Below are 23140 nucleotides of genomic sequence, written 5' to 3'. Positions count from 1 at the left end.
TTTAGTTCTAGCATGGAAGAGAAAGAGACAGGCATATCTCTGTGAGTTTCAGATATGTTTAGTGTACATAGTGAGTTCTAGGACAGCCAAAGTTACATAATGAGACCCTATCTCAGTCAATCAATCAATCAGTCAGTCAATCAATAATAAACAATCCCCAAATGATGACAATTTTAACCAATGATCTAACCCAGATGAATAGTTCCCAAGAAACACACACGATTACACTCACACAACACAAACACACATACAACATAAAAACCAAGACAAACTATTACCTCCAAAAATTACTGATTGTATAGTAAAAATCCCTGATGAAAATGTCTTACATGAAATTCCAGATGAAGAATTCAAATAAATGATTATATATATATAGTCAAATAATTCAAAGTACACATGAATATTTTCCAAAAAATAAAAAACAAACACAAAGAGATTAATGGAAAAAGAGAAATCAACTCATTATATGAAATAAAATCAAATAAAGAGAGAAATACTGAAGAAAAAGAAAACTAAATTAGTGAAAAACAAATGACAAGTCAGATAAAAGTCTTATTGGAGAGCTTGCCAATATAATAGACTTTATGTAATGTATAATATAATAGTTGGGAAACATAAATATATGAAAAAGAGAATCATTTGATTCAACAAGCATGGAAAATGTTTTAGTAAAACCATAGGTAAAAAATTTACAAACTTAAGGAAAAAGAAGTCCACCCAGGTAGAAGAGGCATATGAGATGCTGAATTACTAGAACCAGCAAAAAACCTCCAATAACTTATTATAGCTAAAACACAGAATATACAGACAAAAAGGAGGGTACATTGAAAGCTGCAAAAGAGAAAGGTCAAATAACATACACAAGCAGGCCAATCTTGAAATTATGTATTTCAAATTCAGAAAGATCACAACTACCAAACCCAGTCTGACACACCCAACAAAGCTATCAGGACTGATGGTGAAAGAGAAACCTTCTATGAAACTAAAAGAGCTTGTGACAATCAAGTCATTCTTGAAGATGATACTGGACAGAATACTTTAGACTTAAAAAAAATACAAACACATTCAAAAGACTGGGGGAGAAAAAAATGATTCCACGACACTGGCTTAAAAGTGATACGGACACTAACTTACTTATAAAACTTTTGACCCAAAATTTATCCTGTTGACAAGAATGTAGGGACAGGGAGCAGAGAGCAGAGACTGTGAGAATGGTCAACCAATAACCAGCATAACTTGAGATCCATCCCATAAGCAAGTACCAGTCCCTGACATTATTAATGATAGTCTGCTATGCTTGCAGATGGGAGTCTAGCATAAGCTGTCCTCTGAGAGGCTCCACCTAGCAGATGACTAAGACAGATGCAGACACATATGGCCAAACAGTAGATAGACCTTAGAGACTCTTACGGAAGAATATGAGTAAGGATTGTGGCCCAAAGTGAATAGGAACTCCACAGGGAGACCAACAGAGTCAACTAACCTGGCCCATGAGACTCTCAGAGACTGAACCACCAACCAAAGAGCGAATATGGGCTGGACCAAGGCACCTGTCACATATGTAGCAGATGTGCAGGTTGGTCTTTATGGAACTCCCAAACTGGAGCAAGGACCATCACAAAAGCTGTTGCCTGCCTGTGGGATATTTTTTTCTAGGTGGCTGTTTGTCTGGCCTCAGTGGGAGAGGACACACCTAGCCCCACAAAGACTTGATTGCTAGGGTGTGGATCCATCAGGGGGACCCTACCCACTCAGAGGAGAAGGGGAGGAAGGATGGGGGAGGACAATGAGAGTAGGTGACAATGGGAAGGAGGGCAGTGAGAGGGACATAAGGTGAATAAGTAAAAAAAAATAATTAATGCAACTAAAAATTGTCCAAACAGTATAAAAAAATAAAAATAACAGGAAGCAATACACATTATCTTAGTTAGGGTTTCTATGCTGTGATAAAACATCATGACAAAAAGCATCTTAGAAAGCAAGGTGTTTGTGTCATCTTTCAACCCTCAAGTCACACTCCATCACTGACGGAAGTCAGGGAAGGAACCTGAAGCCAATAACTGAAGAAGAGGCCTCAGAGTAACAATGCTTACTGGTTTGCTACAGCTTTCTTTTACAACTCAGGACCACCTGCACAGGAGTGGCACCACCCACAGTTGCCTGAGCCCTCCCACACCAATCATTAAGTAAGAAAATGCCAAATAGAGTTCCCAGTGTCCAGTGGAAGCATTGTCTCAATTGGGGTTCCTTTTATCCAAATGACTCCAGCTTGTATCCAGTGGACAAAAACCAATGATAATGTGCACCTTTTTATAATAACTCTGAATATTAATGTGTCAACTCCCAAACCAAAGGACACAAACTAGCAGATACTGTTAAGAAAAAGAATCCCTTTTAATTCCTCACCGTCAAAGATAAACTTAATCTTAGGGTAAACTGTCAAAATGGGGCATTGTAAGCAAATGGAACTGGGGGGGAAAAGTAAGCATTGCTTCTCTAATACATGATAAAATAGACTTCAGACAAACCCTAATCAGAAAAGATAAAGGACCACTTCATATTAATCAATGGAGCCATCTATCAAAAGGAAATTATATACACACACACACACAAATACAAAGAGAGAGAAATTGAGAGATTATAATTGTAATTTAAATATACCAAACATAGGCTCATTTAATATTATAAAGCAAATATTACTAGATTTAAAACCACAAATTAATTCTCATCACAGACATAGTAGGCAAATTTAATACTTCATTCATACCATTAGACTGATCGACAAAAAAAATGAATAAATATATATTTAAGTTAAGTGACATCATAGACCAGTTGGACCAAAAATACACCTACAGAATATATCATGTAAACACCAAAGAGGACACATCCTTCAGAGAAACCCATGGAACTTTCTTTAAAATAAAACACATATTATAACACAAAGCAAATCTGAACAAATACAGGAATATTAATGAAGCCCTGTATTCTATTGGATAATGATGTAATAAAAATATCAGTAAAACTACAGAAAACACACACAGTAATTTTAGTGTGTAAAGACTAAACAACAGACTCTTGAACAATGAAATCAATTCCATTAATAAAATTAAAAAGAAATTTTTACAGATTCCTAGACTTAAATAAAAATGAAATATGACATACTCAAATCTATGGAGTGTGATAAAAGTAATATTAAAATGGAATTCATTGCTCTAAGTACTAATACTGAAAAAAATCAAAGGTATCTCAAATAACCAGATTGTTAACCTTAAGGCATTAGAGAAATAAGACCAAGCCAATTCTAAAAGCAAAAAGCAGAGATAATAAATATTGAGGTAGAAATTAATGAAAAAGAAATGAACAAAACAATACAAAGAATCAGTGAAAAACAGACTGGTTCTTTAAAAAGATAAACAAGATTGACGAGACCTGACTGAAATTAATCAAAAATTGAAAACAAAGAGAAGACATGAATTAACAAAATTAGAGATGAAAAAGGAAACATTACAACAGACAATATAATACTTCCGACAAACATGAGGTCATTAAAACTATATTTCACTAAATTGGAAAATCTAAAAGACATGGCTCAATATTTAGATGCATATATCAAAGTTAAACCAAGATGAAGCAATTTAAACAGACCTACAGCAAACACTAAGATAGAGAAAGAAATTAAGAAATCTTCCCCTCAAAACAACAAGAAAAGAAAATTAAAAAAAAAAAACAGCAAAAAAAAAAAAAAAAAAAAAAAAAAAAAAACCCACCAAGGCAAGATGGATTCAATCAGACCTTCAAAGAAGAGCCAATACCACAGCATCTCAAAACACTTCATAAGATAGAAAAAGGAAACTTCTGTCCTCTGTTTCCAAAGCCAGTGTTATCTTAATATCACAACCTCCAAATATGCAAAAATTCTCAATAAAATACTTGCAAACTAAATTCATACCCAAAATATCATCAACCATGATCAAAGTGGCATCAATCCAGGGATCCAGAAATGGTTCAACATATGTAAATCAATTAATATAATTTACCACATAATTGAATTTAAGGGCAAACCCATCACATTTCAAAAGATGCAGAACAAAAAAATCCTTTGTCAAAAACTAGCATTTCTTTATAACAAGAATGCTGGACAGAGTAGGGGTAGAGAGAACATACCTCACCATAATAAAGGACTATATAAATCAAAACAATAATAATCACCATGTCAAATGGAAAAAAACTCGAAGCCTCCTCGCTAAGATCAGGAGCAAGACACTTAACATTGCTTTCAGTACAGTACTTGAAATCCTAAATAAACTGACAGAGAAGAAAATAAAAGGGATATAAATACAAAAAAGAAATCAAGGTAACTTCTATTTGCATATGACATGATTCTTGAATAAGAGCCCCCAACACCACACCAGGAAATTCCTTGAACATCTTGGAAAGGATATTGAGGGAAGTAGCTGGCTGCAAAGTAAACAAACCAAAATCAGTAGCTTTCCAATATAATATAGACAATTATATAGAGAAAGAAACCACAGAAACAGTCTCATAAAAGGTAGCCTCAGAAATACTGTTGAAGAAACCCAGCCAGCGAACCAAAAGATCTATATAATGAAAACTGTAGGACACAGAAGATGCTATCTCACCAAAAGCAATCCAAAAATTCAGTACAATCTTTCATCAAATTTCCAATGAAATTTTTTACATTTTTTTTAATTTTAAGATTCATGTGAAAACAGAAGACTGTGGCTAACCAAAACAATCCCAAACAATAAAATTATTGCTAGAGGTATTACCATTTATGATTTAAAGTAATACTACAAAGCCATAGTAGTCAAAACAGTATGGTACTGGAACAACAACAACAAAAGACATATGGATTGACACAGTATAATTGTGAACCCAGGTACAAGTCCACTTACCAACCCTTGCCTAGGTTTTAACAAAGAAGCATAAGGTACACATTGGAGAAAAAAAGAGAGTTTCCAATAAATGATGCTGGGAAAACTGGATATCTGCATGTAGAAGAATGAATATTGACACTTATCTCACTCTGCACACACAAAAAAAATCAAATACAAATGAATGACAACCCTCTGACATTTCTAACAGAAAGCATAGGGAGTACACTTCAGGTTCTATGTCAGACAAAGACTTTCTGAATGCAAATCTAGATGGGCCGTGTAGGAAATAGGGCCAACAGTCCACAAACGGGACCTCGTGAAATTAGAAAACTCTGTACTGCAAAAGGAACTGTTACTTGTGGAAAGAGGCAGCCAACCAAATGAAAAAGAATGTTTGCCCCTCTACACGGATGTCAGAGAATTGGTGTCTGGAATACAGAAAGAACTTAAAACGCTAACGCCATGTAAACAACCCAATTTAAAAGTGGATTCTGGAAGGGAAAGGCTGTTCTGAAAAGGATGAAATACAAGTGGCTAAGAGATACATTTTTAAATGTTCAACATCCCTAGCCCACAGGTAAAGGTGAGTTTAAACTACTTCATGATTTTTATGCTACTCCAGTCAGAATCGTTAAGGTTAAGAAAAGATGACAACCATTGCTGACAAGAATGTGGAGAGAAGGAAAAGTATCCACTGTTGTACTCAGTGTGGAGTTTTCTCAGAAGGCTAAAGTAAATATATGACTCCTGGTCCCATCTTCAAAGTCTTTTTATTCTCTGACATAACTGTTTGCTCATGGTGCACACTGCTGTTCTATTTATATCTGGCAAATGAAATCAGCTTTCATTTCCATCAACTAATGACTAGATAATGATAATTTGATACATACACACGATAGAATTTTATTGGAGCTGGAGAGATGGCTTGGTAGCTAAGAGCACGAGCAGCGACTCCAGACAGACCTGAGTTCCATTCCTAGTACTCACATGGTGGTTCATAACCATCTCTAGCTCCAATTCCAGGTGATCCAATGCCATACTCTGGGCTCTGCAGACACCGGTCATGAACATGGTAAACACACATACATATAGGCAAAACAAGTATGATAATTATTCTTAGTTTTCAGCTTGACCATATATGAAATAAACCAAAACCCAAACATCTGGGTGCACATGTGAAGAATTTTTCATGAATGAATCATTTTAGGTAGAAAGTCCCATCCCAAATCCAAATCTTTTGAGGTGGAAAAAAAAATTCGCCTTATATCTAAACTACATGTTCTGGTGGTAGCCTATATAGAGGAGGACATGGAAGAAGAAAGTGCTTGCTATTTGCCTACTTAGCCTTCACTTTGGTTGGCAAGTTCATTTCTTCACTGATAATAGAGCCTACTTCTTTAGGATTCTGTTGTATACTGAAGACCAGCTGATACACCCAGCTTCAAAGATAACTACCACCGGATTCTTGGTCTTGACGTTGGGAGACAGCCTTTGTTGGAATAGTCAAACTACAGCCTGTCAACCACTCTAATACCTTGTGTGTGTGTGTGTGTGTGTGTGTGTGTGTGTGTGTGTGTGTGTGTGTGTGTGTGTTTTAAATGGAAATAGAGTTATCCTAACAAAATGGGGTGTGGGGTGAAATGTTGCTCTTCCCAGTCCTCCTAGCCATAGGTGCTAAGTAGAAAGCCCACTGCCGGGCATGATACATCTTCCTGTGAGCTATTGGTATGGGGAATCTGAGAAACCCCTAAAACAAGACAGGCTATTGGCACTGCTCTTGGTTGCTGAAGATACCACATACTTTGGTCACAGGGCATGGAGAAATCATGTTGACAGTGAACTAGAAGCTTCCTTTCTGCTGGCTAGCTTTCATAGTGCTGGAAGGTTCTGTGTAGCTTGATTCAGGAGAAAAGCCATCAACACACTAAGCCATGAACCCTGTGAGCTAAAGTAACGATTGACTTGACAAAATATGCCTATGGATGAAATAGTTTCAATGTTATAAGTGTATCCAGCTGCTTTCTGATTGGATTTAAAGCCTATTACATAGGCGGGAGGAGAGAACACATCCCTGCTTCTACAAGCCTGACCATGAACATGTGGCTAGGGAAGCCATGCATCCTAAGAAAGAGCCTACTATGATTATTTTGCTAAATAGACAAGGCAGCCAATTGCCTCTAAATACTACATATACCCATAGGTTAGTGATGCTTTTCATCCTCCTCAGAAAATATTTTGGCAGTGGACAATGGTCCATACACAGCCTCAAAACTGGTCAAAGTGCAGAGAATGTCCATGGAGTTTTCATCTATTAATGGAGTGCTATCACACACACACACACACACACACACACACACACAAAGCACATGCACACACACACCCCTCAGGGAACCTCACTAATATTTGTAGCTACTGAGGGAAAGAGTCCATTTTCTTCAGAGATGTTTGCAGCAGTAACTGCCCTTATACATCTACACAAATAAGATATACATATAAGTAGCACTAATTGAACTCTTTTTTTAATAAACTGAATATGAAATTGAGAAAGAAATGTGGGAGATGGAGTTGTCCTAGGAGAAGAGAGAGAGAGAGAGAGAGAGAGAGAGAGAGAGAGAGAGAGAGAGAGGAGTAGATATGATGAAATAGATTGTGTACATGTCTAAAATCTTCACAGAATGAATTACAATTGTTATATTTATTTTTAAAGGGGGACTGTTTGGGAGATCACTTGACAATAGAATAACAGAGGGATTGTCTACTATGGTAAGTCCGTAGGTTCAATTCCCAGAGGCATGGGGAGGAGGAGGTGCAGGAGGAAGACTAATATGCACACAGAGCCAGCATATTTTGTGTAAAAAGAAAAAAAAAAAGGAAAAAGTAGGAATGATTGGGAAAACGGCTGAGTCAAGAAAAGTGCAGAACTCCTCTCCTCGAAAGGTTTGGGTAAGTAATGAGACCCAAGACTCCTCTCCACTTCCACTAAGGTCTGTGTGAATAATGACCACTCGGGACTCTCTTTACTTTAAAGTACTCTCAATTTCTGCTAAACTTCAGCATCTTCTCTCAGTTCAAATCCAAGAATGCTGACATACAGATAAACACAAACACACATAGAAGCTTCTGACAAGTACAGACTGAGCATAAAACCTTTTCTGTTCAAAGGACACAACGCTTATTAACATACACATTAGAAAATAATGTTAATTATATTAGGTGTAATTGTGCTAAACCATCATTAAGCCAGTGGGCTCTAGCCTCAGAAAACATGAGAAAAAGTTTTCTAGATTGATCTTGCCAACTGCAACTATTCGCAAGCCTGCTCATGAGCTAGTTGTCTTCTGTCCCAGCCTGTTGGAGTATCTGTCTCATTCTATTACATTCTATTCACTCCTCATCCTTTCCAGTCTGCTGTGCGTGTCTCATATGCCCTGTACTCCTTAGGTAGTACAGACTTACCAGTTAGGAGAAACCTAAGCTAACCAATAGCCCAAGGTCCTTTATCAGTTAGGAAGAGCCTAGATTCCCTAACACTCCAGTGCCTCAATTATCCCTCCTGGACCATGATTCTAAACTGAGCTGTTCATTGTCTTCTAGAGAACTCCTTTCATTTTTGCTAGGGCCAGTCAGTTAGTCAACTTGGCAACTATGACTAGGGGAGTGACGATGATGATAGGAAAGGCAGAAAGAAGATGCAAGAGACAGAGATGGGAGGGCTGCTGGTGAATACCATGCCAGCAAGCAAGTGTACTTTCTCAGTGTCTTTTAAAGGCAAGCAACACAAAGCATGACCAATTCCAGGAAGATAGGCAATGACCACAAATCCTTACATGGTAAGTTTATGGTGCACGGTGTCTATGTTTGACTGAGGCTGTTTCCTTCAGGCTAGGATTGTCTCTCAAGGATGTATGTGGAAGCACAGGAACTTGGCAGGGTATAAAGCAGTCTTAACTAAAAACAAAGACATATCAACAGACTCGTTCATGAATAATCACAGGCAAGATGTCAGTCAAAGTTTAACTCCAGAAGTGCTCCCCACACAGCTTCAATTTTTCCTGAAGCTTAGCTCTTCCATAATGATTTGATTGGCATTTCCCCAAACTTTCTAACCATTATCCTACTGAAAAGTGCAGACATAGGTGAAACTCTCAAAGATCTGCCGGTATCATGCTTCTGAGGGTTTCAGTCTCTGGTACAAAGCCTTGAGTCTTCTCTTAGGAACATTGTAGGGAATCATCATCCTCAAATCTCCAAGCAGAGATGAAATGTACGGCCAGTAAATCTGGTAAGAACTGAACTGAAGGTATATTTATCAAGAAAGTAAAGTGAAACCATTCCAGGAAAATAACTTTTTTAAAAAATAAAAATAGTTTTGAAAAATTAATCAAACCAAATAAATGCCTCTGGGAGACTCTCTGGAGTCTACACCCAAGGAAGAAGTAAAAGTAATCAATAAATTGTCCTTTAAATTTTTTTCCAGTTCTGGGCCTTTACAACCAATGGCCCAAGGGAACCAGCCTTGAGGAAGGAAATTTTTCTTGGGCACCATAGCCATGCTTCTATTCTTTGGATTTCTAAAATAAAACTCAAGTGACAATCCTACCCAATGAGAAAAACCCTTCAGTGCTCAAATCTCTCCTTATGAAAGGTGAGTGGTGGCCACTGAACCAGAAAGAGGCCCCATCACAACTAAACAACGCACACCTGACTGAGACTGACCCAGTCTCTCTTGGGGGAAGAAGCAAGTGAGACAATTTAAGCTCACCTGGAGAAAGGCCTGGAGGCAAAGAACCCTGAGCCTTTGGCTCATTTGCTGTGTTCTAAATCAATATATCACATTCTATGGTTCAAAGAAACTTAAGTGGTTTTACTTCTGAATTACAGGCACGGTTAATTGCACTTTGGAGTAGATGGTGTTTATATTGTGTTGGGTTGTTCGGATTTTACAGACCCAGAGATGGCATTTATGCACTGCAAAATGCGCTTACACTCATGTGCATATGGGCAGCACTAATTGAATTCAGTAGGTTAAATATAATGATGATGCTAAAAATAATAATGAAGTTAGGAGGGAGATGTGTTGGGGAAATCCCAGGAGAATGTGAAAGAGGGGAGAAGGTGGTTATGATGAGGATATATTGAATGCATGCATAAATTTTCAAAGAAGTAAAATATAACAAAAATGTTTTAATTATATGACTGCACAGAGTCTATGTCCCACTACATTTAAGTCTAAACCCTATAACCCAAGCTCTGTGATGCAATGTGAAGGATATAAGGAAAGATCTTAAGTCAAAAGAATATTCTCTGTGCCTTTCTGCTCCTTTACCTACAATATCTACATTTACCGTTAGGAAGAGAGAACTGAATAAAGCCCATTGTAAGTAGCTAGAGAGTGGTATGTTTGGGGATTATTTAATGAGTTGCCACAACTACCTCACTTCCTATTAAATTACAGACAAAATACAAAAGGGAATAGAGGAAGATCCTACTCAAAATGAAACCAGGATACAGATGTGCAGCACGATGGCAGAGGAAACACATTTGCTTTGCTTGTAGACTCTGGAGCTAAAATAAGGCTTGAAATCTGGCTCCACCATTGGTCATGGTATTGAACTCAGCGAGTCCCATTTGACATGCCTATAAACTGGGGTTTGCCGAAATTAATCCCCACAATGGAAGGTAACATTCAGCTCCTGTGTTGGTTCATTTTATGTCAACTTGACACAAGCCACAGGACCATCTGAGGAGAATCACAATTAAGAAAATGTCTCCATGGGCCAGTCTGTGAGGTATTGTTCTGATTAATGATGAGTGTGGAAGGGCCTAGCCCACAATGGAGTGATTTGACCTCTGGACTGGTGGTCTTGAGTTTATAAGTAGAATGAGCAAGCCCTAAGAGCAATCCACTAAACAGCATCCCTCCGTGGCTTCTGTATCATATCCAGATACCAGCCCTGATATCCTGCTCTGGCTTCCCTCAGTAATGGACTGTGTTGTGGAAGTGTAAGCTGAAATAAAGCCTTTCTTCTCCTCCAAATGGCTTTGGTTTGTGGCGTTTGCTCACAGAAATAGAAATCCATATATAAAATAGCCACAGAATCCACACAAGGTGTAGTGTGGTGTGTGTGTGTGTGTGTGTGTGTGTGTGTGTGTGTGTAAGTGGGTTCAGTGAGTAAATGAGAAAAATGGGCTATAACTTGCATGATCTGGAGAAATGAGATGATAATATTCAAAAGCATCAGCTAAGCCTATGTTTTAATTAACCTTGGACTATTCGGAATCACATACACAATTCTCAAAACCCACTGCAAAATGTAAATGAAGGGTCCCCTGTCAAAAATTTTTTGTATTTATTTAATCTTTCTTGAGGCCATTACTTTTGAATTTTTGAATTTTTGAATAGACATACAACATGTGCATGTTTATGAGATAGTATAAGGGTTTTATATGTTTAAACTGAGCAATGATCTGATCAAAGTTTTTATATATAAACCACTTCAAATATTTAGCAGTTTCAAAATATCCGTACTGGCTACTTTCAGCTATTATACTGAGATACTACCAGGTGTAACTATTTCTCTGTGTCCTGGAGCATTACAAGTTTTCTACCTATCAAACAGCATTGCCATACCTACAGGCCATCCCCTCTCTCTTTTTTTTTTCTCCCCATTAATCTTTCCAATCTCTGGAAAATGCCACTTTAGCCTGTGTTAGTTTGATTCTCTATTGCTCTCACAAACATTAACCAAAACCAATTGGAGGAGAAAAGAATTTTTGGTTTACTGTTCCATGTCACAGTTCATCACTGGGGAAAAAGAAGGGCAGGAATTCAACCAGAACAGGTACCAGAGGCAAGAACTAAGCAGAAATAACAGAAGAACACTTCTTACTTGGGTGTTCTCAATGACTTGCTCAACTTACTTTCTTGTAAAACACAGGAAAATCTTGACATAATCTACAGTGGAATGGGCTCCCCCACATCAATTATAAATTAAGAAATGTCCCCATTGTCCACAGGGCAATTAGATGAAGGCAATGGAGATGCCCACTTATCATGGGACTATAATTTGGGCTGGGTTGACTGTGTCCAAAAAAGTCTCCATTTTTTTCTATTAGATTTAGTGTGTCTAGTTTTATATTGAGGTCTTTAACCTGCTTGGACTTTTTTGTGCAGGGTTGAGTTTTGTGCAGGGTGATAGATTTGGGGTTATTTGCATTCTTTTACCAGCAACATTTGTTGAGGATGCTTTCATTTTTTTATTGTAGGTTTTGGTTTCTTTGTCAAAAATTAAATGTCCATAGGTGTGATGGTTTACCTCTAGGTCTTTGATTCTATTCCATTGATCAACCTGTCTGTTTTTATGCCAAATTCATGTAGTTTTCATTACTATTGTTCTGTAGTACAGCTTGAGGTCAGGGATAGTGATTCCCTCAGAAGTACTTTTATTGTTCAGGATTGTTTTAGCTGTAGCGAGTTTTTTGGTTTTCCATATGAAATTCAGAATTCCTCCTTCACAAGAATTGTGTTGGAATTTTGATAGGAATTGCACTGAGTTTGTAGATTCCTTTAGGTAGGATGCCTATTTTTACTATGTTAATCCTACCAATCCATGAACATGGGAGATCATTCCATCTTCTGATAGCTTCCTCAATTTCTTTCTTTAGAGACTTGGAGTTCTTGTCACACAGGTCTTTCATTTCTTTGGTTAGAGTTAAACCAAGATATTTTATATTATTTCTGGCTATTGTAGAGGGTGCTGTTTGCTCAATTTTGTTCTCAGCCTTTTTATTGTTTTTGTAAAGGAGGGCTACTGATTTCTTCAAGTTAGTTTTGTATACTGTCACTTTGCTGAAGGTGTTTATCAGCAATAAGAGCTTTCTGGTAGAATTATTGAAGTAACTTATGTGTAATATCATATCGTCTGAGAACAGCAAAACTGACTTCTTCCTTTCCAAATTATATCCCCTTCATCTTTAGTTGTCTTATTGCTCTAGTTAGAACTTCAAGTACTATGTTGAATAAATACAAAAAGAATGGGCAGCTTTGTCTTGTCCCTGATTTTAGTGGAATTGTCTTAACTTTCCACTTAATTTTTTGTTAGCTATTGGCTTGCTTTATATTGTTTTTATTACATTTATGTGTGAGCCTTGTATCCCAGATATCTCCAAGATTTTTAACCTGAAGAGATGCTAAATTTTGTCAAAGGCTTTTTCAGCATCTCATTAGATGATCATGTGTAGCTGGGCGGTGGTGGCGCACGCCTTTAATCTCAGCACTTGGGAGGCAGAGACAGGCAGATTTCTGAGTTCGAGGCCAGCCTGGTCTACAGAGTGAGTTCCAGGACAGCCAGGTCTACACAGAGAAACCCTGTCTCGAAAAAAAGAAAAAGCCAAACAAACAAATAGATGATCATGTGGTTTTTTTTCTTTCAGTTTGTTTATATGGTGGATTGTATTGATGTATTTTCACACATTGAAGCTTCCCTGCATCCCTGGGATGAAGTGTAAGTGATGATGGTGGATGATGTTGTTGATGTGTTCTTAGATTCAGTTTCTGAATATTGAGTATTTTTGCATCAATGGTCAATTCTTGAACAGAACACCAATAACTCAGTCACTAAGATTAACAGTTAATAAATGGGACCTCATGAAACTGAAAAGATTTTGCAAGGCTAAGAAACAGGACAAAGTGTCAGTCTACAGAATGGGCAAAGATCTTCAGCAACTCTACATCTGACACAGAACTAAGGTCCAAAATATGTAAAGAACTCAAGAAATTAGACACCAACAAACCAAACGACACAATTAAAAATGGGGTGCAGAGCTAAACAGAGAATTTTCAACAAAGGGATCTCTAATGGCTAAGAAGCACTTAAAGAAATATTCAATGTGCACAGTCATCAAAAAAAAATGCAAAAACTACAATTAAAAAAAACCCCACAAAACAAAAAGAAAGGACCATAAAACTCTATCTTATACATGCCAGAATAGCTAAAATGTGACTCAAGGGGAGCACTCCTTCATCGCTAGTGGGAGTACAAACATGGACAACCACTTTGTAAATCAAAGTTTCTCAGAAAATTGGGAACAGTTCTATCCCAAGACCCAGCTGTACAACTCCTGGACATATACCCAAAAGATGCTCTACCATCCCGTGAAGACACCTGCTTAACTATGTTCATAGCAGCTTTATCCATAATAGCCAGAAACTGAAAACAACCTAGATGCCCCTCAACTAAAGAATAAATAAAGAAAATGTGGTACATCTACACAATGGAGTATGCTTCGTCTATTAAAAACAAAGACATCCAGCATGAAATTTGCAGGCATAGGGATGGAACTAGAAAATATCCTGTTTGAGATAACCAGACTCAGAAAGTCAAACATGGTATGTACTCAAGTCTAAGTGGACATCAGCCATAAAATACAGGATAACCATGCTACAATCCACAGACCAAAAGAAACTAAGTAATAAGGAGGACCCAAGGGAGGATTGTGAATCTCACTCAAAAGGGAAAATAAAAGAGATATTGGAGGTAGGTGGATGGAGAGAATTGGGTGGGAGAGAGGAGAATGAAGATCAAATGTGGGGGGAGGCTGGGAATGAGAAGAGAAATAATGTGGAGGAGCATCTCTGGGACTAGCCAGACATGAGACTGGGGAGTCTATTGGGGTTACCCTATCTGAAACTCCTATCTGCTGAGGATATGAAGACTAAAGTGGCCAACTCTTGTAGCCAGGTAGGACTTTCAGTGGAGGGAGGGGGACATCAATCCACCCACAAAACCTTTCATCCGAAATTTGTCCTTCCTGCAAGATGAACAGGGATAAAAATGGAGCAGAGACTGAGGGAACAGACAACCAATGGCTCACCTCACTTGAGACCCAACCCCTGTGAGAAATCCAACCCCTGACACTATTAATGATACTTGCTTCTTTGCTTGCAGACAGGAGCCTAGCATAACTGTCTCCTGGGAGGCTTCATCCAGTACTGAATGGAGGCAGATGCAAAGATTCATAGCTAAACATCAGGCGGAGTTCATAAAGTTTAGTGGAAGAGTGGGGGATAGGATTGAGCAAGCAAGCGAGGTCAAGGATACCACAAGAAGACACAGATTCAACTAACATGGGACCATGTGGGCTCAGAGACTGAGCCATCAACCAAAGAACATTCAGGGGCTGGACCTAAGCCCCCTATACATTTATATTATATGTGAAGCTCGATCTTCATGTGGTCCCCTAACAATTGGAATGGGTCCTGTCTCTTACTCTGTTGCCTGCCATTGGATCCCCTTCTCCGAGATGAACTGCCTTCTTTATTGTTACAAATACCTGGTAGAAACTATTTATTTAAGAATTCCAAGATTGTAGATATTCAAGATAGGCATCAAGCAAAGCCACAGTTCTTCTAAGCAGGAAGACATGTGAAAATATACATTTTAACAACATAAATAGCATGCAGAATTCATTCTTATTTTACCGGAGGATTATAATGCCCTAAAACTCAAACTCCAAGAAACAATTCAATTGAAAACAGAAAGAAAGCAGGGAAAGATCAAGGATGAGTCGACAGGGGCTGATTTCTGCTTGGTATTTTTATGATTAGTTAAAATAAGTGTATATTTTCATGTATCTTTTATGTTCTCTTCTCTAGAAACACAAGTTGGAAAACAGAGAATTCCATGCATCTACTTTCTAAAATAAATAATTACTCACTGCAGATTGCCTTGGATTACTACCTTTAACTCTAGGCTCTGCTCATCTGCCAAGTAGAGGGCTCTATTGCTGCTGGTACATTGCTCTTAAATGCATAAAACACATAAGAGAATTTTTTAAAAAGCCCTTACTATTCATTAAGGCATTTTAGGGCCTTGTCAATTCAGATGGGATAATCAGTTGTTGATTAGCCAGGTTGTTAAGCATCCATTGTCAAATGTTGATGGGCTATGAGAAATTACATTTTGTATCTACCAAAGAGTCACCTGAACACCATTAGCACTTGATCAGGTAAAAATGTTTTTTTCTGGGGATGAATTATTCTCAAGTCTTTTCTTTCATCTTCCACATTTCTTTTTGTTTCCTCATTCACCTTTGTTGTCTTGCCTCCCAGATGTCTGAAGCTCATTGGTAACAAGATAGTCAAATAAACTCAGGACTCTAGTATCAAAAGGGTGTGATGGATCTGTATATTGGGGTGTCTGTGTGCATCCATGTGTCTGTATGACTGCATATGCATCCACATGTGTCTCGTTGTCAGTGCATTTATCTGTACTCTTGATTTGGCTTTAATTTGATTTCAGAAATACTAGCTATATACTCTTATATCCTCAGACTTTCAGATGCAGGTACTCATGTTACCAAGAGGATTCATCTGCCAGGGCTCGAAGATGCTACTTCCTTCCTTGCCATACTACTTGACTGAGAGAAACAGAACAATGAGCTTGCAGAGAGAGGAGCCTGGATTGGAGCTGGAAAAAGTGATTCAGAGGCCTGGGTCTGTTTTCACGAGGGAGGAAGTCATCACCACTGATGGTCTGCTCTGTATTCTAGCAGGTCATTTCCTTTTTCTGACAGTTAGCAATTCATTTTCCCCATTCTTTAACAACAGAATGATATTAACATTTACTCTTCATGTCATATTAAGAAGACTCAGTGATGTATTTCTGTCAAGACAGACAAGTCCCCACTCAATTATAGAACTTCTGTTCTAAAAGGGAAGGTGCATTCCCAAGCCTGCAGATGAGCCTCTCGGCCAGATTTGTGAGAAGAGTGTCATCGTTTTACTCACGGAACTGTTCCAGATGCTCGGTGCTGTTAGATTCAGGAAAGGCAGTGATTGTCACCAGTGGACATGGATTCCCTCCCAGCGTTTGGCAGAGAACATCATGCCGGAAGTAGACTTTCCTGTGATCAATGCTTCTTTCCAGAATTTCAAGATGCGTCTAGAACAGAAACAAAACAAACATACATATTATTAATATTTATCTAATAGCTCAAACAGTAAATACCTTTCATTTTCTAAATTTTGAAATTATTAGAAGTGCTTTTGCCAACCCAATCTGGCTGGTGTGTACAAAGCATTGAGTGATGAGAGGCTATTCTTGGGAGAGGTTCAGTGGGGCTAAAGAGACAGTATTGTTTCTGCACACATCTACATAAGAGATTTGTTTGAACATTGCACTATAAGTAAGAAGGCAAGGACATAAAATGTTTTTCCTATCTCCATAGTGTGGTTATCATGATGACAGAGGATACCCAGAGCACTAGAGACTATGATCCCCAGAAGCACAGAGTAAAGTGGGTCAAGGCATTAATGGAAAGTTATGAGCACTCTGGAGGAAAACAAAAGACAGTTTACCCATGGGATGCTACATTAACAAAAGACTGATCAGTAACAACTGGATTTTCCTACTAGGATTCCAGATTTAAATACTAGATGTAAACACAGCATTACCCAAAATATGAAAAAGCTATTGAAAAAAGGACACCTAGTTAACAACCTTTTAAGACCTCTGATGATATTTTCACTAACCACAACAAGGGGAATGACTTGTAAACATTCTAGAGATGCCCTGTGAATCACATCTGGTTACAGTGACTTCAAGAACCAGAGAGAGCATAGTCAGCCCCACTGCCACACAGGAGTACTGGTGGATAAATATTATCCAGCTTAAGATCTCAATTTTCTTTGTGATCAGGTAGATATCAACAGAGTAAAGAAGAAACAATTGACCTTTTCTCTTGATAACTAAGCCTGCTTGGTAAATGAAACACATACACACACACACACACACACACTAATCATGAGAATATTTAAGATATTTGTAAATATATTATGGTAGTGTGTAGCATAGAGAAAATGTTTATAGATAAGGAGGATTATGTGCCCCAAGGATGCATGTATTCATCTATGAACAGGTGTGTACTTAACCTTAAATGGGCACAGAGACTTTATGATGATAATTTCCAGAGACAAGTAGTCTAACCTGCCTTATCCAGTTGGAGTCCATGTAATTATAAGTGGTTAAAAGCAAAGACGTTTTTCTAGCTGATGAGAACCACAGAGAACTCAGTCTGATTGCCTGATATGGAAGATAAAGGGTGTCACAACCAATAGATGAATACAAGAAGCCTCCAGAAGCTAAAAGGGTCAAAAAAATGATCCCTTTGGAATTCAGAAGAAGCACATTCTAACACTTAGGTCTTTGCCATGTCAGATTTCTAATTTGAGGGTTTTCTTTTTAATCTCATTTAAACTACTACATTTTTTATAATTTGCTACAGCAGAAATGGAAAAGGATTATAACAGAAAACAAGAAAAGAAAGAAAGAAAGAAAGAAAGAAAGAAAGAAAGAAAGAAAGAAAGGAAGAAAGAGAGAAAGAAAGATTTAAATAGTTAACAATTTAAAGAAATGGCATGGCTATAAATAGTTAAGTATTGAACTATTTGAGACCTGCGGAAAAAAAACAAAATGTGTTGAGAAAAAAGAGAACCAAATAATTCTATGGATTTTTTTCTACCCTCAAGAGGATACAGAAATTTTATGTGGAATTTAAACGAGTGGCTCACATTTGTAAGCTCAACAATCAAGAGGCAGACAGGCAGATAGCTGAAGTTGAGGGATGAGAAGGAAGAGGAAGAAAAAAAGGAGGAGAAAAGTGAAGAGAGGAAGAGAAACAGAAAAGGTATTAAAGAAGGAAAAGAAAAGGGAAAGGAGACTGAAAATGAGAAGGAGCTAAAGATGAAGAGCAAGGAAATTTGACCTGGAATCACATACTCCTTGAAATGGATAAAGTCACCCAGCACCTGGGGCTGACTGTCCACATTCATACGACCTTTACTATTTCACAAGAGTCTTGTCCAAAAAAATAAAACAGAGCAGCAATCAAGTGTCCACCCAAAATTATTTGAATCTCTTTCCTCAAAATCATTTCCATGAATCTGAAACAACCATGCCATAACCCTTACTTAATCCTACCCCAACCCCTACATTAAGTCACCAGCCCTTAAACTGGACTTGAAGGTTTCAATAAGTAGCCCAATTTTGTCCTTTCTCCTTAGAGAAACTTTCAAGATTTTGTCCTATGTTTTTCATCCTGGTCAAACATGCATAGGATGTAGGTGAAAAAGTTCAACTACAAGTGCTCATGGCTCCCCAAGGCTAACACAGGACTTGTGCACTCAGTGTCATTTCTAAGACCATGCTACTCCATCATGAATACTGGGAGATCAAAGGAAACTGATCTGGGTCCAAAGACCTCAGCCAAATCCTCTCCATACATTCTGCCCAGTCACCTTAACTACATTTTTTTTTCTAATAGATGGAGTTTACTCTTGGTAAAACATAGTCTCATGTCTCATGATTTTTATTATTATTCTAAACCTGATACCACTGCCCTCCCTTAAACAGAATGGAACTTTGGTCTGTAACTAAGTTCATTTTTGAAGTGTATATGTAGTTCCATGTGAGTATGTACGTGTAAATAACCCTATCATACATGCATCTACACACACACACACACACACACACACACAATTTCCTGACTTATACTTCTCTTGGAATAACTAGATGTTAGAATGAAGCCTGCCTAGCACTTGATAGTAGTGAGAATTTTAATCCAATTGTCCTGCATCTGTCACATTTATGATCATGAGCAGTTAAATACGTTTTAAACCAAAACAACTAGTTTCTAAATAATACGTATGACTTTTAGAAAAGATGAAAGCAAAATAGATACATGAAAAAGGAGTAAATTAGACAAAATATTAACATTTTTCATGCATACACATAGCAATATTTGATTCCTGGATATTTTTTTAAAAATATAACATTAAGCATTAGAGCAGGAAGGCTAAGTGAAAGTGAGTGCTTGGGTCTCACTGTGTTTGCATTCTGATTCCACTTTTGGAGAAACTTAGACACTTTGCCTCCTGATAGCTCAGTTTTTTATCTTTGGAGTGTGTATTCAAATGCTATTCCCTATGTCATGCATTGATTGCTAAACTTCAGGAATAAAAACTATGAGAAGTATGTCTATTGCCAAGTATCACAGGCTTAGAATTCAAGGAACTGACAATTTCAAGGCCTGCATGCTCTACAGAGTGTTCAAGGCCAGTCTGGGCAACTTAACAGACTTTGTCTCAAAATAAAAGATTTTAAGAAGTATGTCCTTTGTAGTTTGAGATTCTAATGTAAATACATTATTTCCCCTACCTCCCTTTCCTCCCTCCAAACCCTTCTCATATATCCTGTCTTCCTTGGTCTTTCTCAAATTTATGACCTTTCTTTTCATTAACTGTCTGATGTATATTTCTAAATATAATCATTTTGTTCTATATAATGCAAATTGTATGTATGTTTCCAGGGATGATCATTTGATATTTGATAGCCAATTGGTGCTCATTCCCCTGGGAACGGCTTTCTCTAGCTTTCAGTGTTCCTTGATTTTCTATAGTTCTCTGTGTATGGTAGGTACCTTCTGGGCTATCCCTGGCCATGTTAGCATGCCTATTATTCGTATTCTGATTAAAGTCATGTTGGTGAGAGTTAAAGGTACAGTTTCTGATATTATTGGGAGACACAGTCTCACAGAAAACTCCTTGACCTTTTCCCTCAATGATCTTTGAGCCTTAGGTGTGGGAGTTGTATTGTAGATGTATCATTTGGGACTTGGTTCCACAATTCTGTGCTTTGGTTTGCGGTGGTTTTCTTTAATGGTCTCTGTCTATTGAAAGAGAAGTTTCCTTGATGTGCTGTGAGGATTACAGTTATTGGGCTAGACCTTGGAGAAGGGTGTCCAGGATCTGGCTGGGTACAGTGGTTGGATGAAGTGGTTTTGTTTTTGATTTTTTAAATTTTCTATATTTTTGCCTAAGTATTTAGCTCAGAGGCGGAGCACTTGCTTATCATGTGCAATGCCCATGACTCAATCCCTAGAGCTGAGCAGAAAAAATTAGTTACCTAAAATTAAACAAAAAATAAAAACAAGGTCTGGCTGGATGGCTTCATGGTTAAGAAGGTGTGCTGCTCTTGCAAAAGACCCAAGTTCCAACCTAGCTTCCATGTCACAAGTCTGACACTCTCTCCCCTCTCCATGGGTAACTTCACTCATGTGCACTTCCCCCTATATAGACACACATGCAAATATGCCAGTTTTTATGTGTCATGTAGAAACACTCAATGTTGGCTGTTATTGTTAGTTAAACAATATCAATTTTAACTGTGTTGTATTTAAGATCTAAAAATGAAACTAGTAGTATGCAAACACTCAGGAGTGAGGGAAACAACTCAAAGAAAATATGGTCCATGTTGCACAGGAAAACAAAACAAAGACTGGAGCGAAGCACAGAAACGAACATCTACTCAAATGACAGCTATAACCAAATATCTTGTAAGCATAAACAGGTTAATCAGTCTTATTAAATGACAGAAACATTCAGATTTCTGTTTTTCACATTCTAATGCATGTTGTATATAAGAGGCACTTTTGAAAGCAGCCTGGTGTGTTTGAGACTCACTCCTAAATTATCTCTTTATTTTGTTTGCCTGTACTCTAACATTTTAAGGGAGAAATATTGAATCTAAAAGAAAACGTAAACATAAATTAAAGCAGGCAAGGCAACAGTAATATATGGCAAAGTCATATTCCAGATCAAGTGCATTAAATGGGATTTTAAAATCTTATTTTGATAAAGGGCACTATTCTCAACGAACATATAAAACTCATAAATCTTAAGAATCAAATAACATGGCTTTGAAATATATAACACACAACAGCAGAAAGAGAAAAATGACACCAGGATTGGGAAATTGTAAAATGGCACCACAGACGTGGGTAAACACATGTGGTGAGAGCAGTAATACAGAACAGCCGAACAGCATTGCCATTTACATAGTTGTCTTAACATGTTCTATTTAATTATTCCCAAACATCCGTGAAATTAGAATAATAATTAGTCATATATGAGGCTATTAAAATTCAACAAAAAGGAAAGTTATATAAACCACATTTTCTGATCATTATTAAGAAAAATTGGAGGTAGATTAAAAATTATTTTCAAATAGCAAAAACAAAACAACTGTTTGAAAAATAGAAAAACATTTTCCCCAAAGAAGCTTACTGAAGTAATTTATATGCCAAAAGAAAAATCAATCTTAGGTTACTAGTTCAAACCCTGTTGTAAGCGTTAACCCTGTAGGGGTACAGATTAATATTTGGGTGTTTGCTTAGCATTTGCAAAAGCAAGGAACCTTCCCCAAAGTGTCAGCCACAGGATGTTAACCAATGCTGGATTATCTAAGGAGCTGAAGGAGGTAAGCAAGCCGTTCATAGTCAAAACACCGGAAATGATGAGTTAAATAACATCAAAGTACCTTCATGACATGGGCCTCCTCAGCTCCTTTACTATGGACATGATACGGGCACTGTAGTTACTGAGAATGAAGACTGGTACTCAGTGCCTCATGAATCTAAATGGCCATTAGATTCTCTCATTTTTTTTTTTTTCAATAAAGATTACAGGAGGGCTTGCAAAATGGCTCAGTGGATAAGGATGTTTGTTGCCAAGCCTGAGGATCTGAGTTCAACCCCAAAGATCCACATGACAGGACAGAAAAACCAACTCTTCCAAACTGTCCACATGTGCACAGTGGTCCATGTGAGTACATGTACACACACACACAATAAATAAATAAATAAATAAATAAATATGTCATTTAAAATTTACAGATTTAGGAAATTGAAGTGCTACAGAATATACTTTGGGAAATAGTATTGTGCCAAATTGTTCTGTGAGTCAGATTCTCTCTTTCATCTGTCTCTCATTTCATTACGGCCACAAGGGTCTTCACCGAGATGGGCTGGGATGATTGGCAGCCTGTCAAGGAAAAGCTGTGATTATCATTTTGTGTTCCAAATAAATCACAGAAGTTTAGTCCCTGATATCAAACAATAAAAAATAAATGAAACAATAGGGTTGCAGTCCAGCTCAGTGATAGGACACCAACAACTTGGCAAGAAGCAATGCAGCTCATCGGTAGAACACCAATTTAGCAAATCTGCATGAGACTCTGACTTTAATAGTTGGCACTACCAAGTAACATAATAATAATGAAGACATTAATAATCAAATCTAGGTTTTAGAACTCAGATACAGGAGGCAAGTTCAGCTTTCCATTTGTCTATGAAGTTACTTATGAGAAAGTCAGTGCTGACGAAGATATCACTGTGCCAGGGAACTT

The 23140-nt window shown here is 37.6% G+C and overlaps 1 protein-coding gene across 2 annotated transcripts in view; it reads right to left on the bottom strand.

Moving 5' to 3' along the window:
* The window catches only part of Agbl1 (AGBL carboxypeptidase 1), a 788584-nt gene that overhangs the window by 590112 nt on the left and 175332 nt on the right, over positions 1–23140 (bottom strand). For both annotated transcript variants that reach the window (XM_076936072.1, XM_076936077.1), the window contains exon 17: positions 16687–16840. In XM_076936072.1, coding sequence (XP_076792187.1) covers positions 16687–16840 — 154 coding nt within the window. The remainder of the gene's footprint in view (positions 1–16686; positions 16841–23140) is intronic.

Source organism: Arvicanthis niloticus, chromosome 1, assembly GCF_011762505.2.
Source record: "Arvicanthis niloticus isolate mArvNil1 chromosome 1, mArvNil1.pat.X, whole genome shotgun sequence".
NCBI lineage: Eukaryota > Metazoa > Chordata > Mammalia > Rodentia > Muridae > Arvicanthis > Arvicanthis niloticus.
Note: the sequence above shows the minus strand (reverse complement) of the source record. Positions and strands in the feature narration are given on the sequence as shown.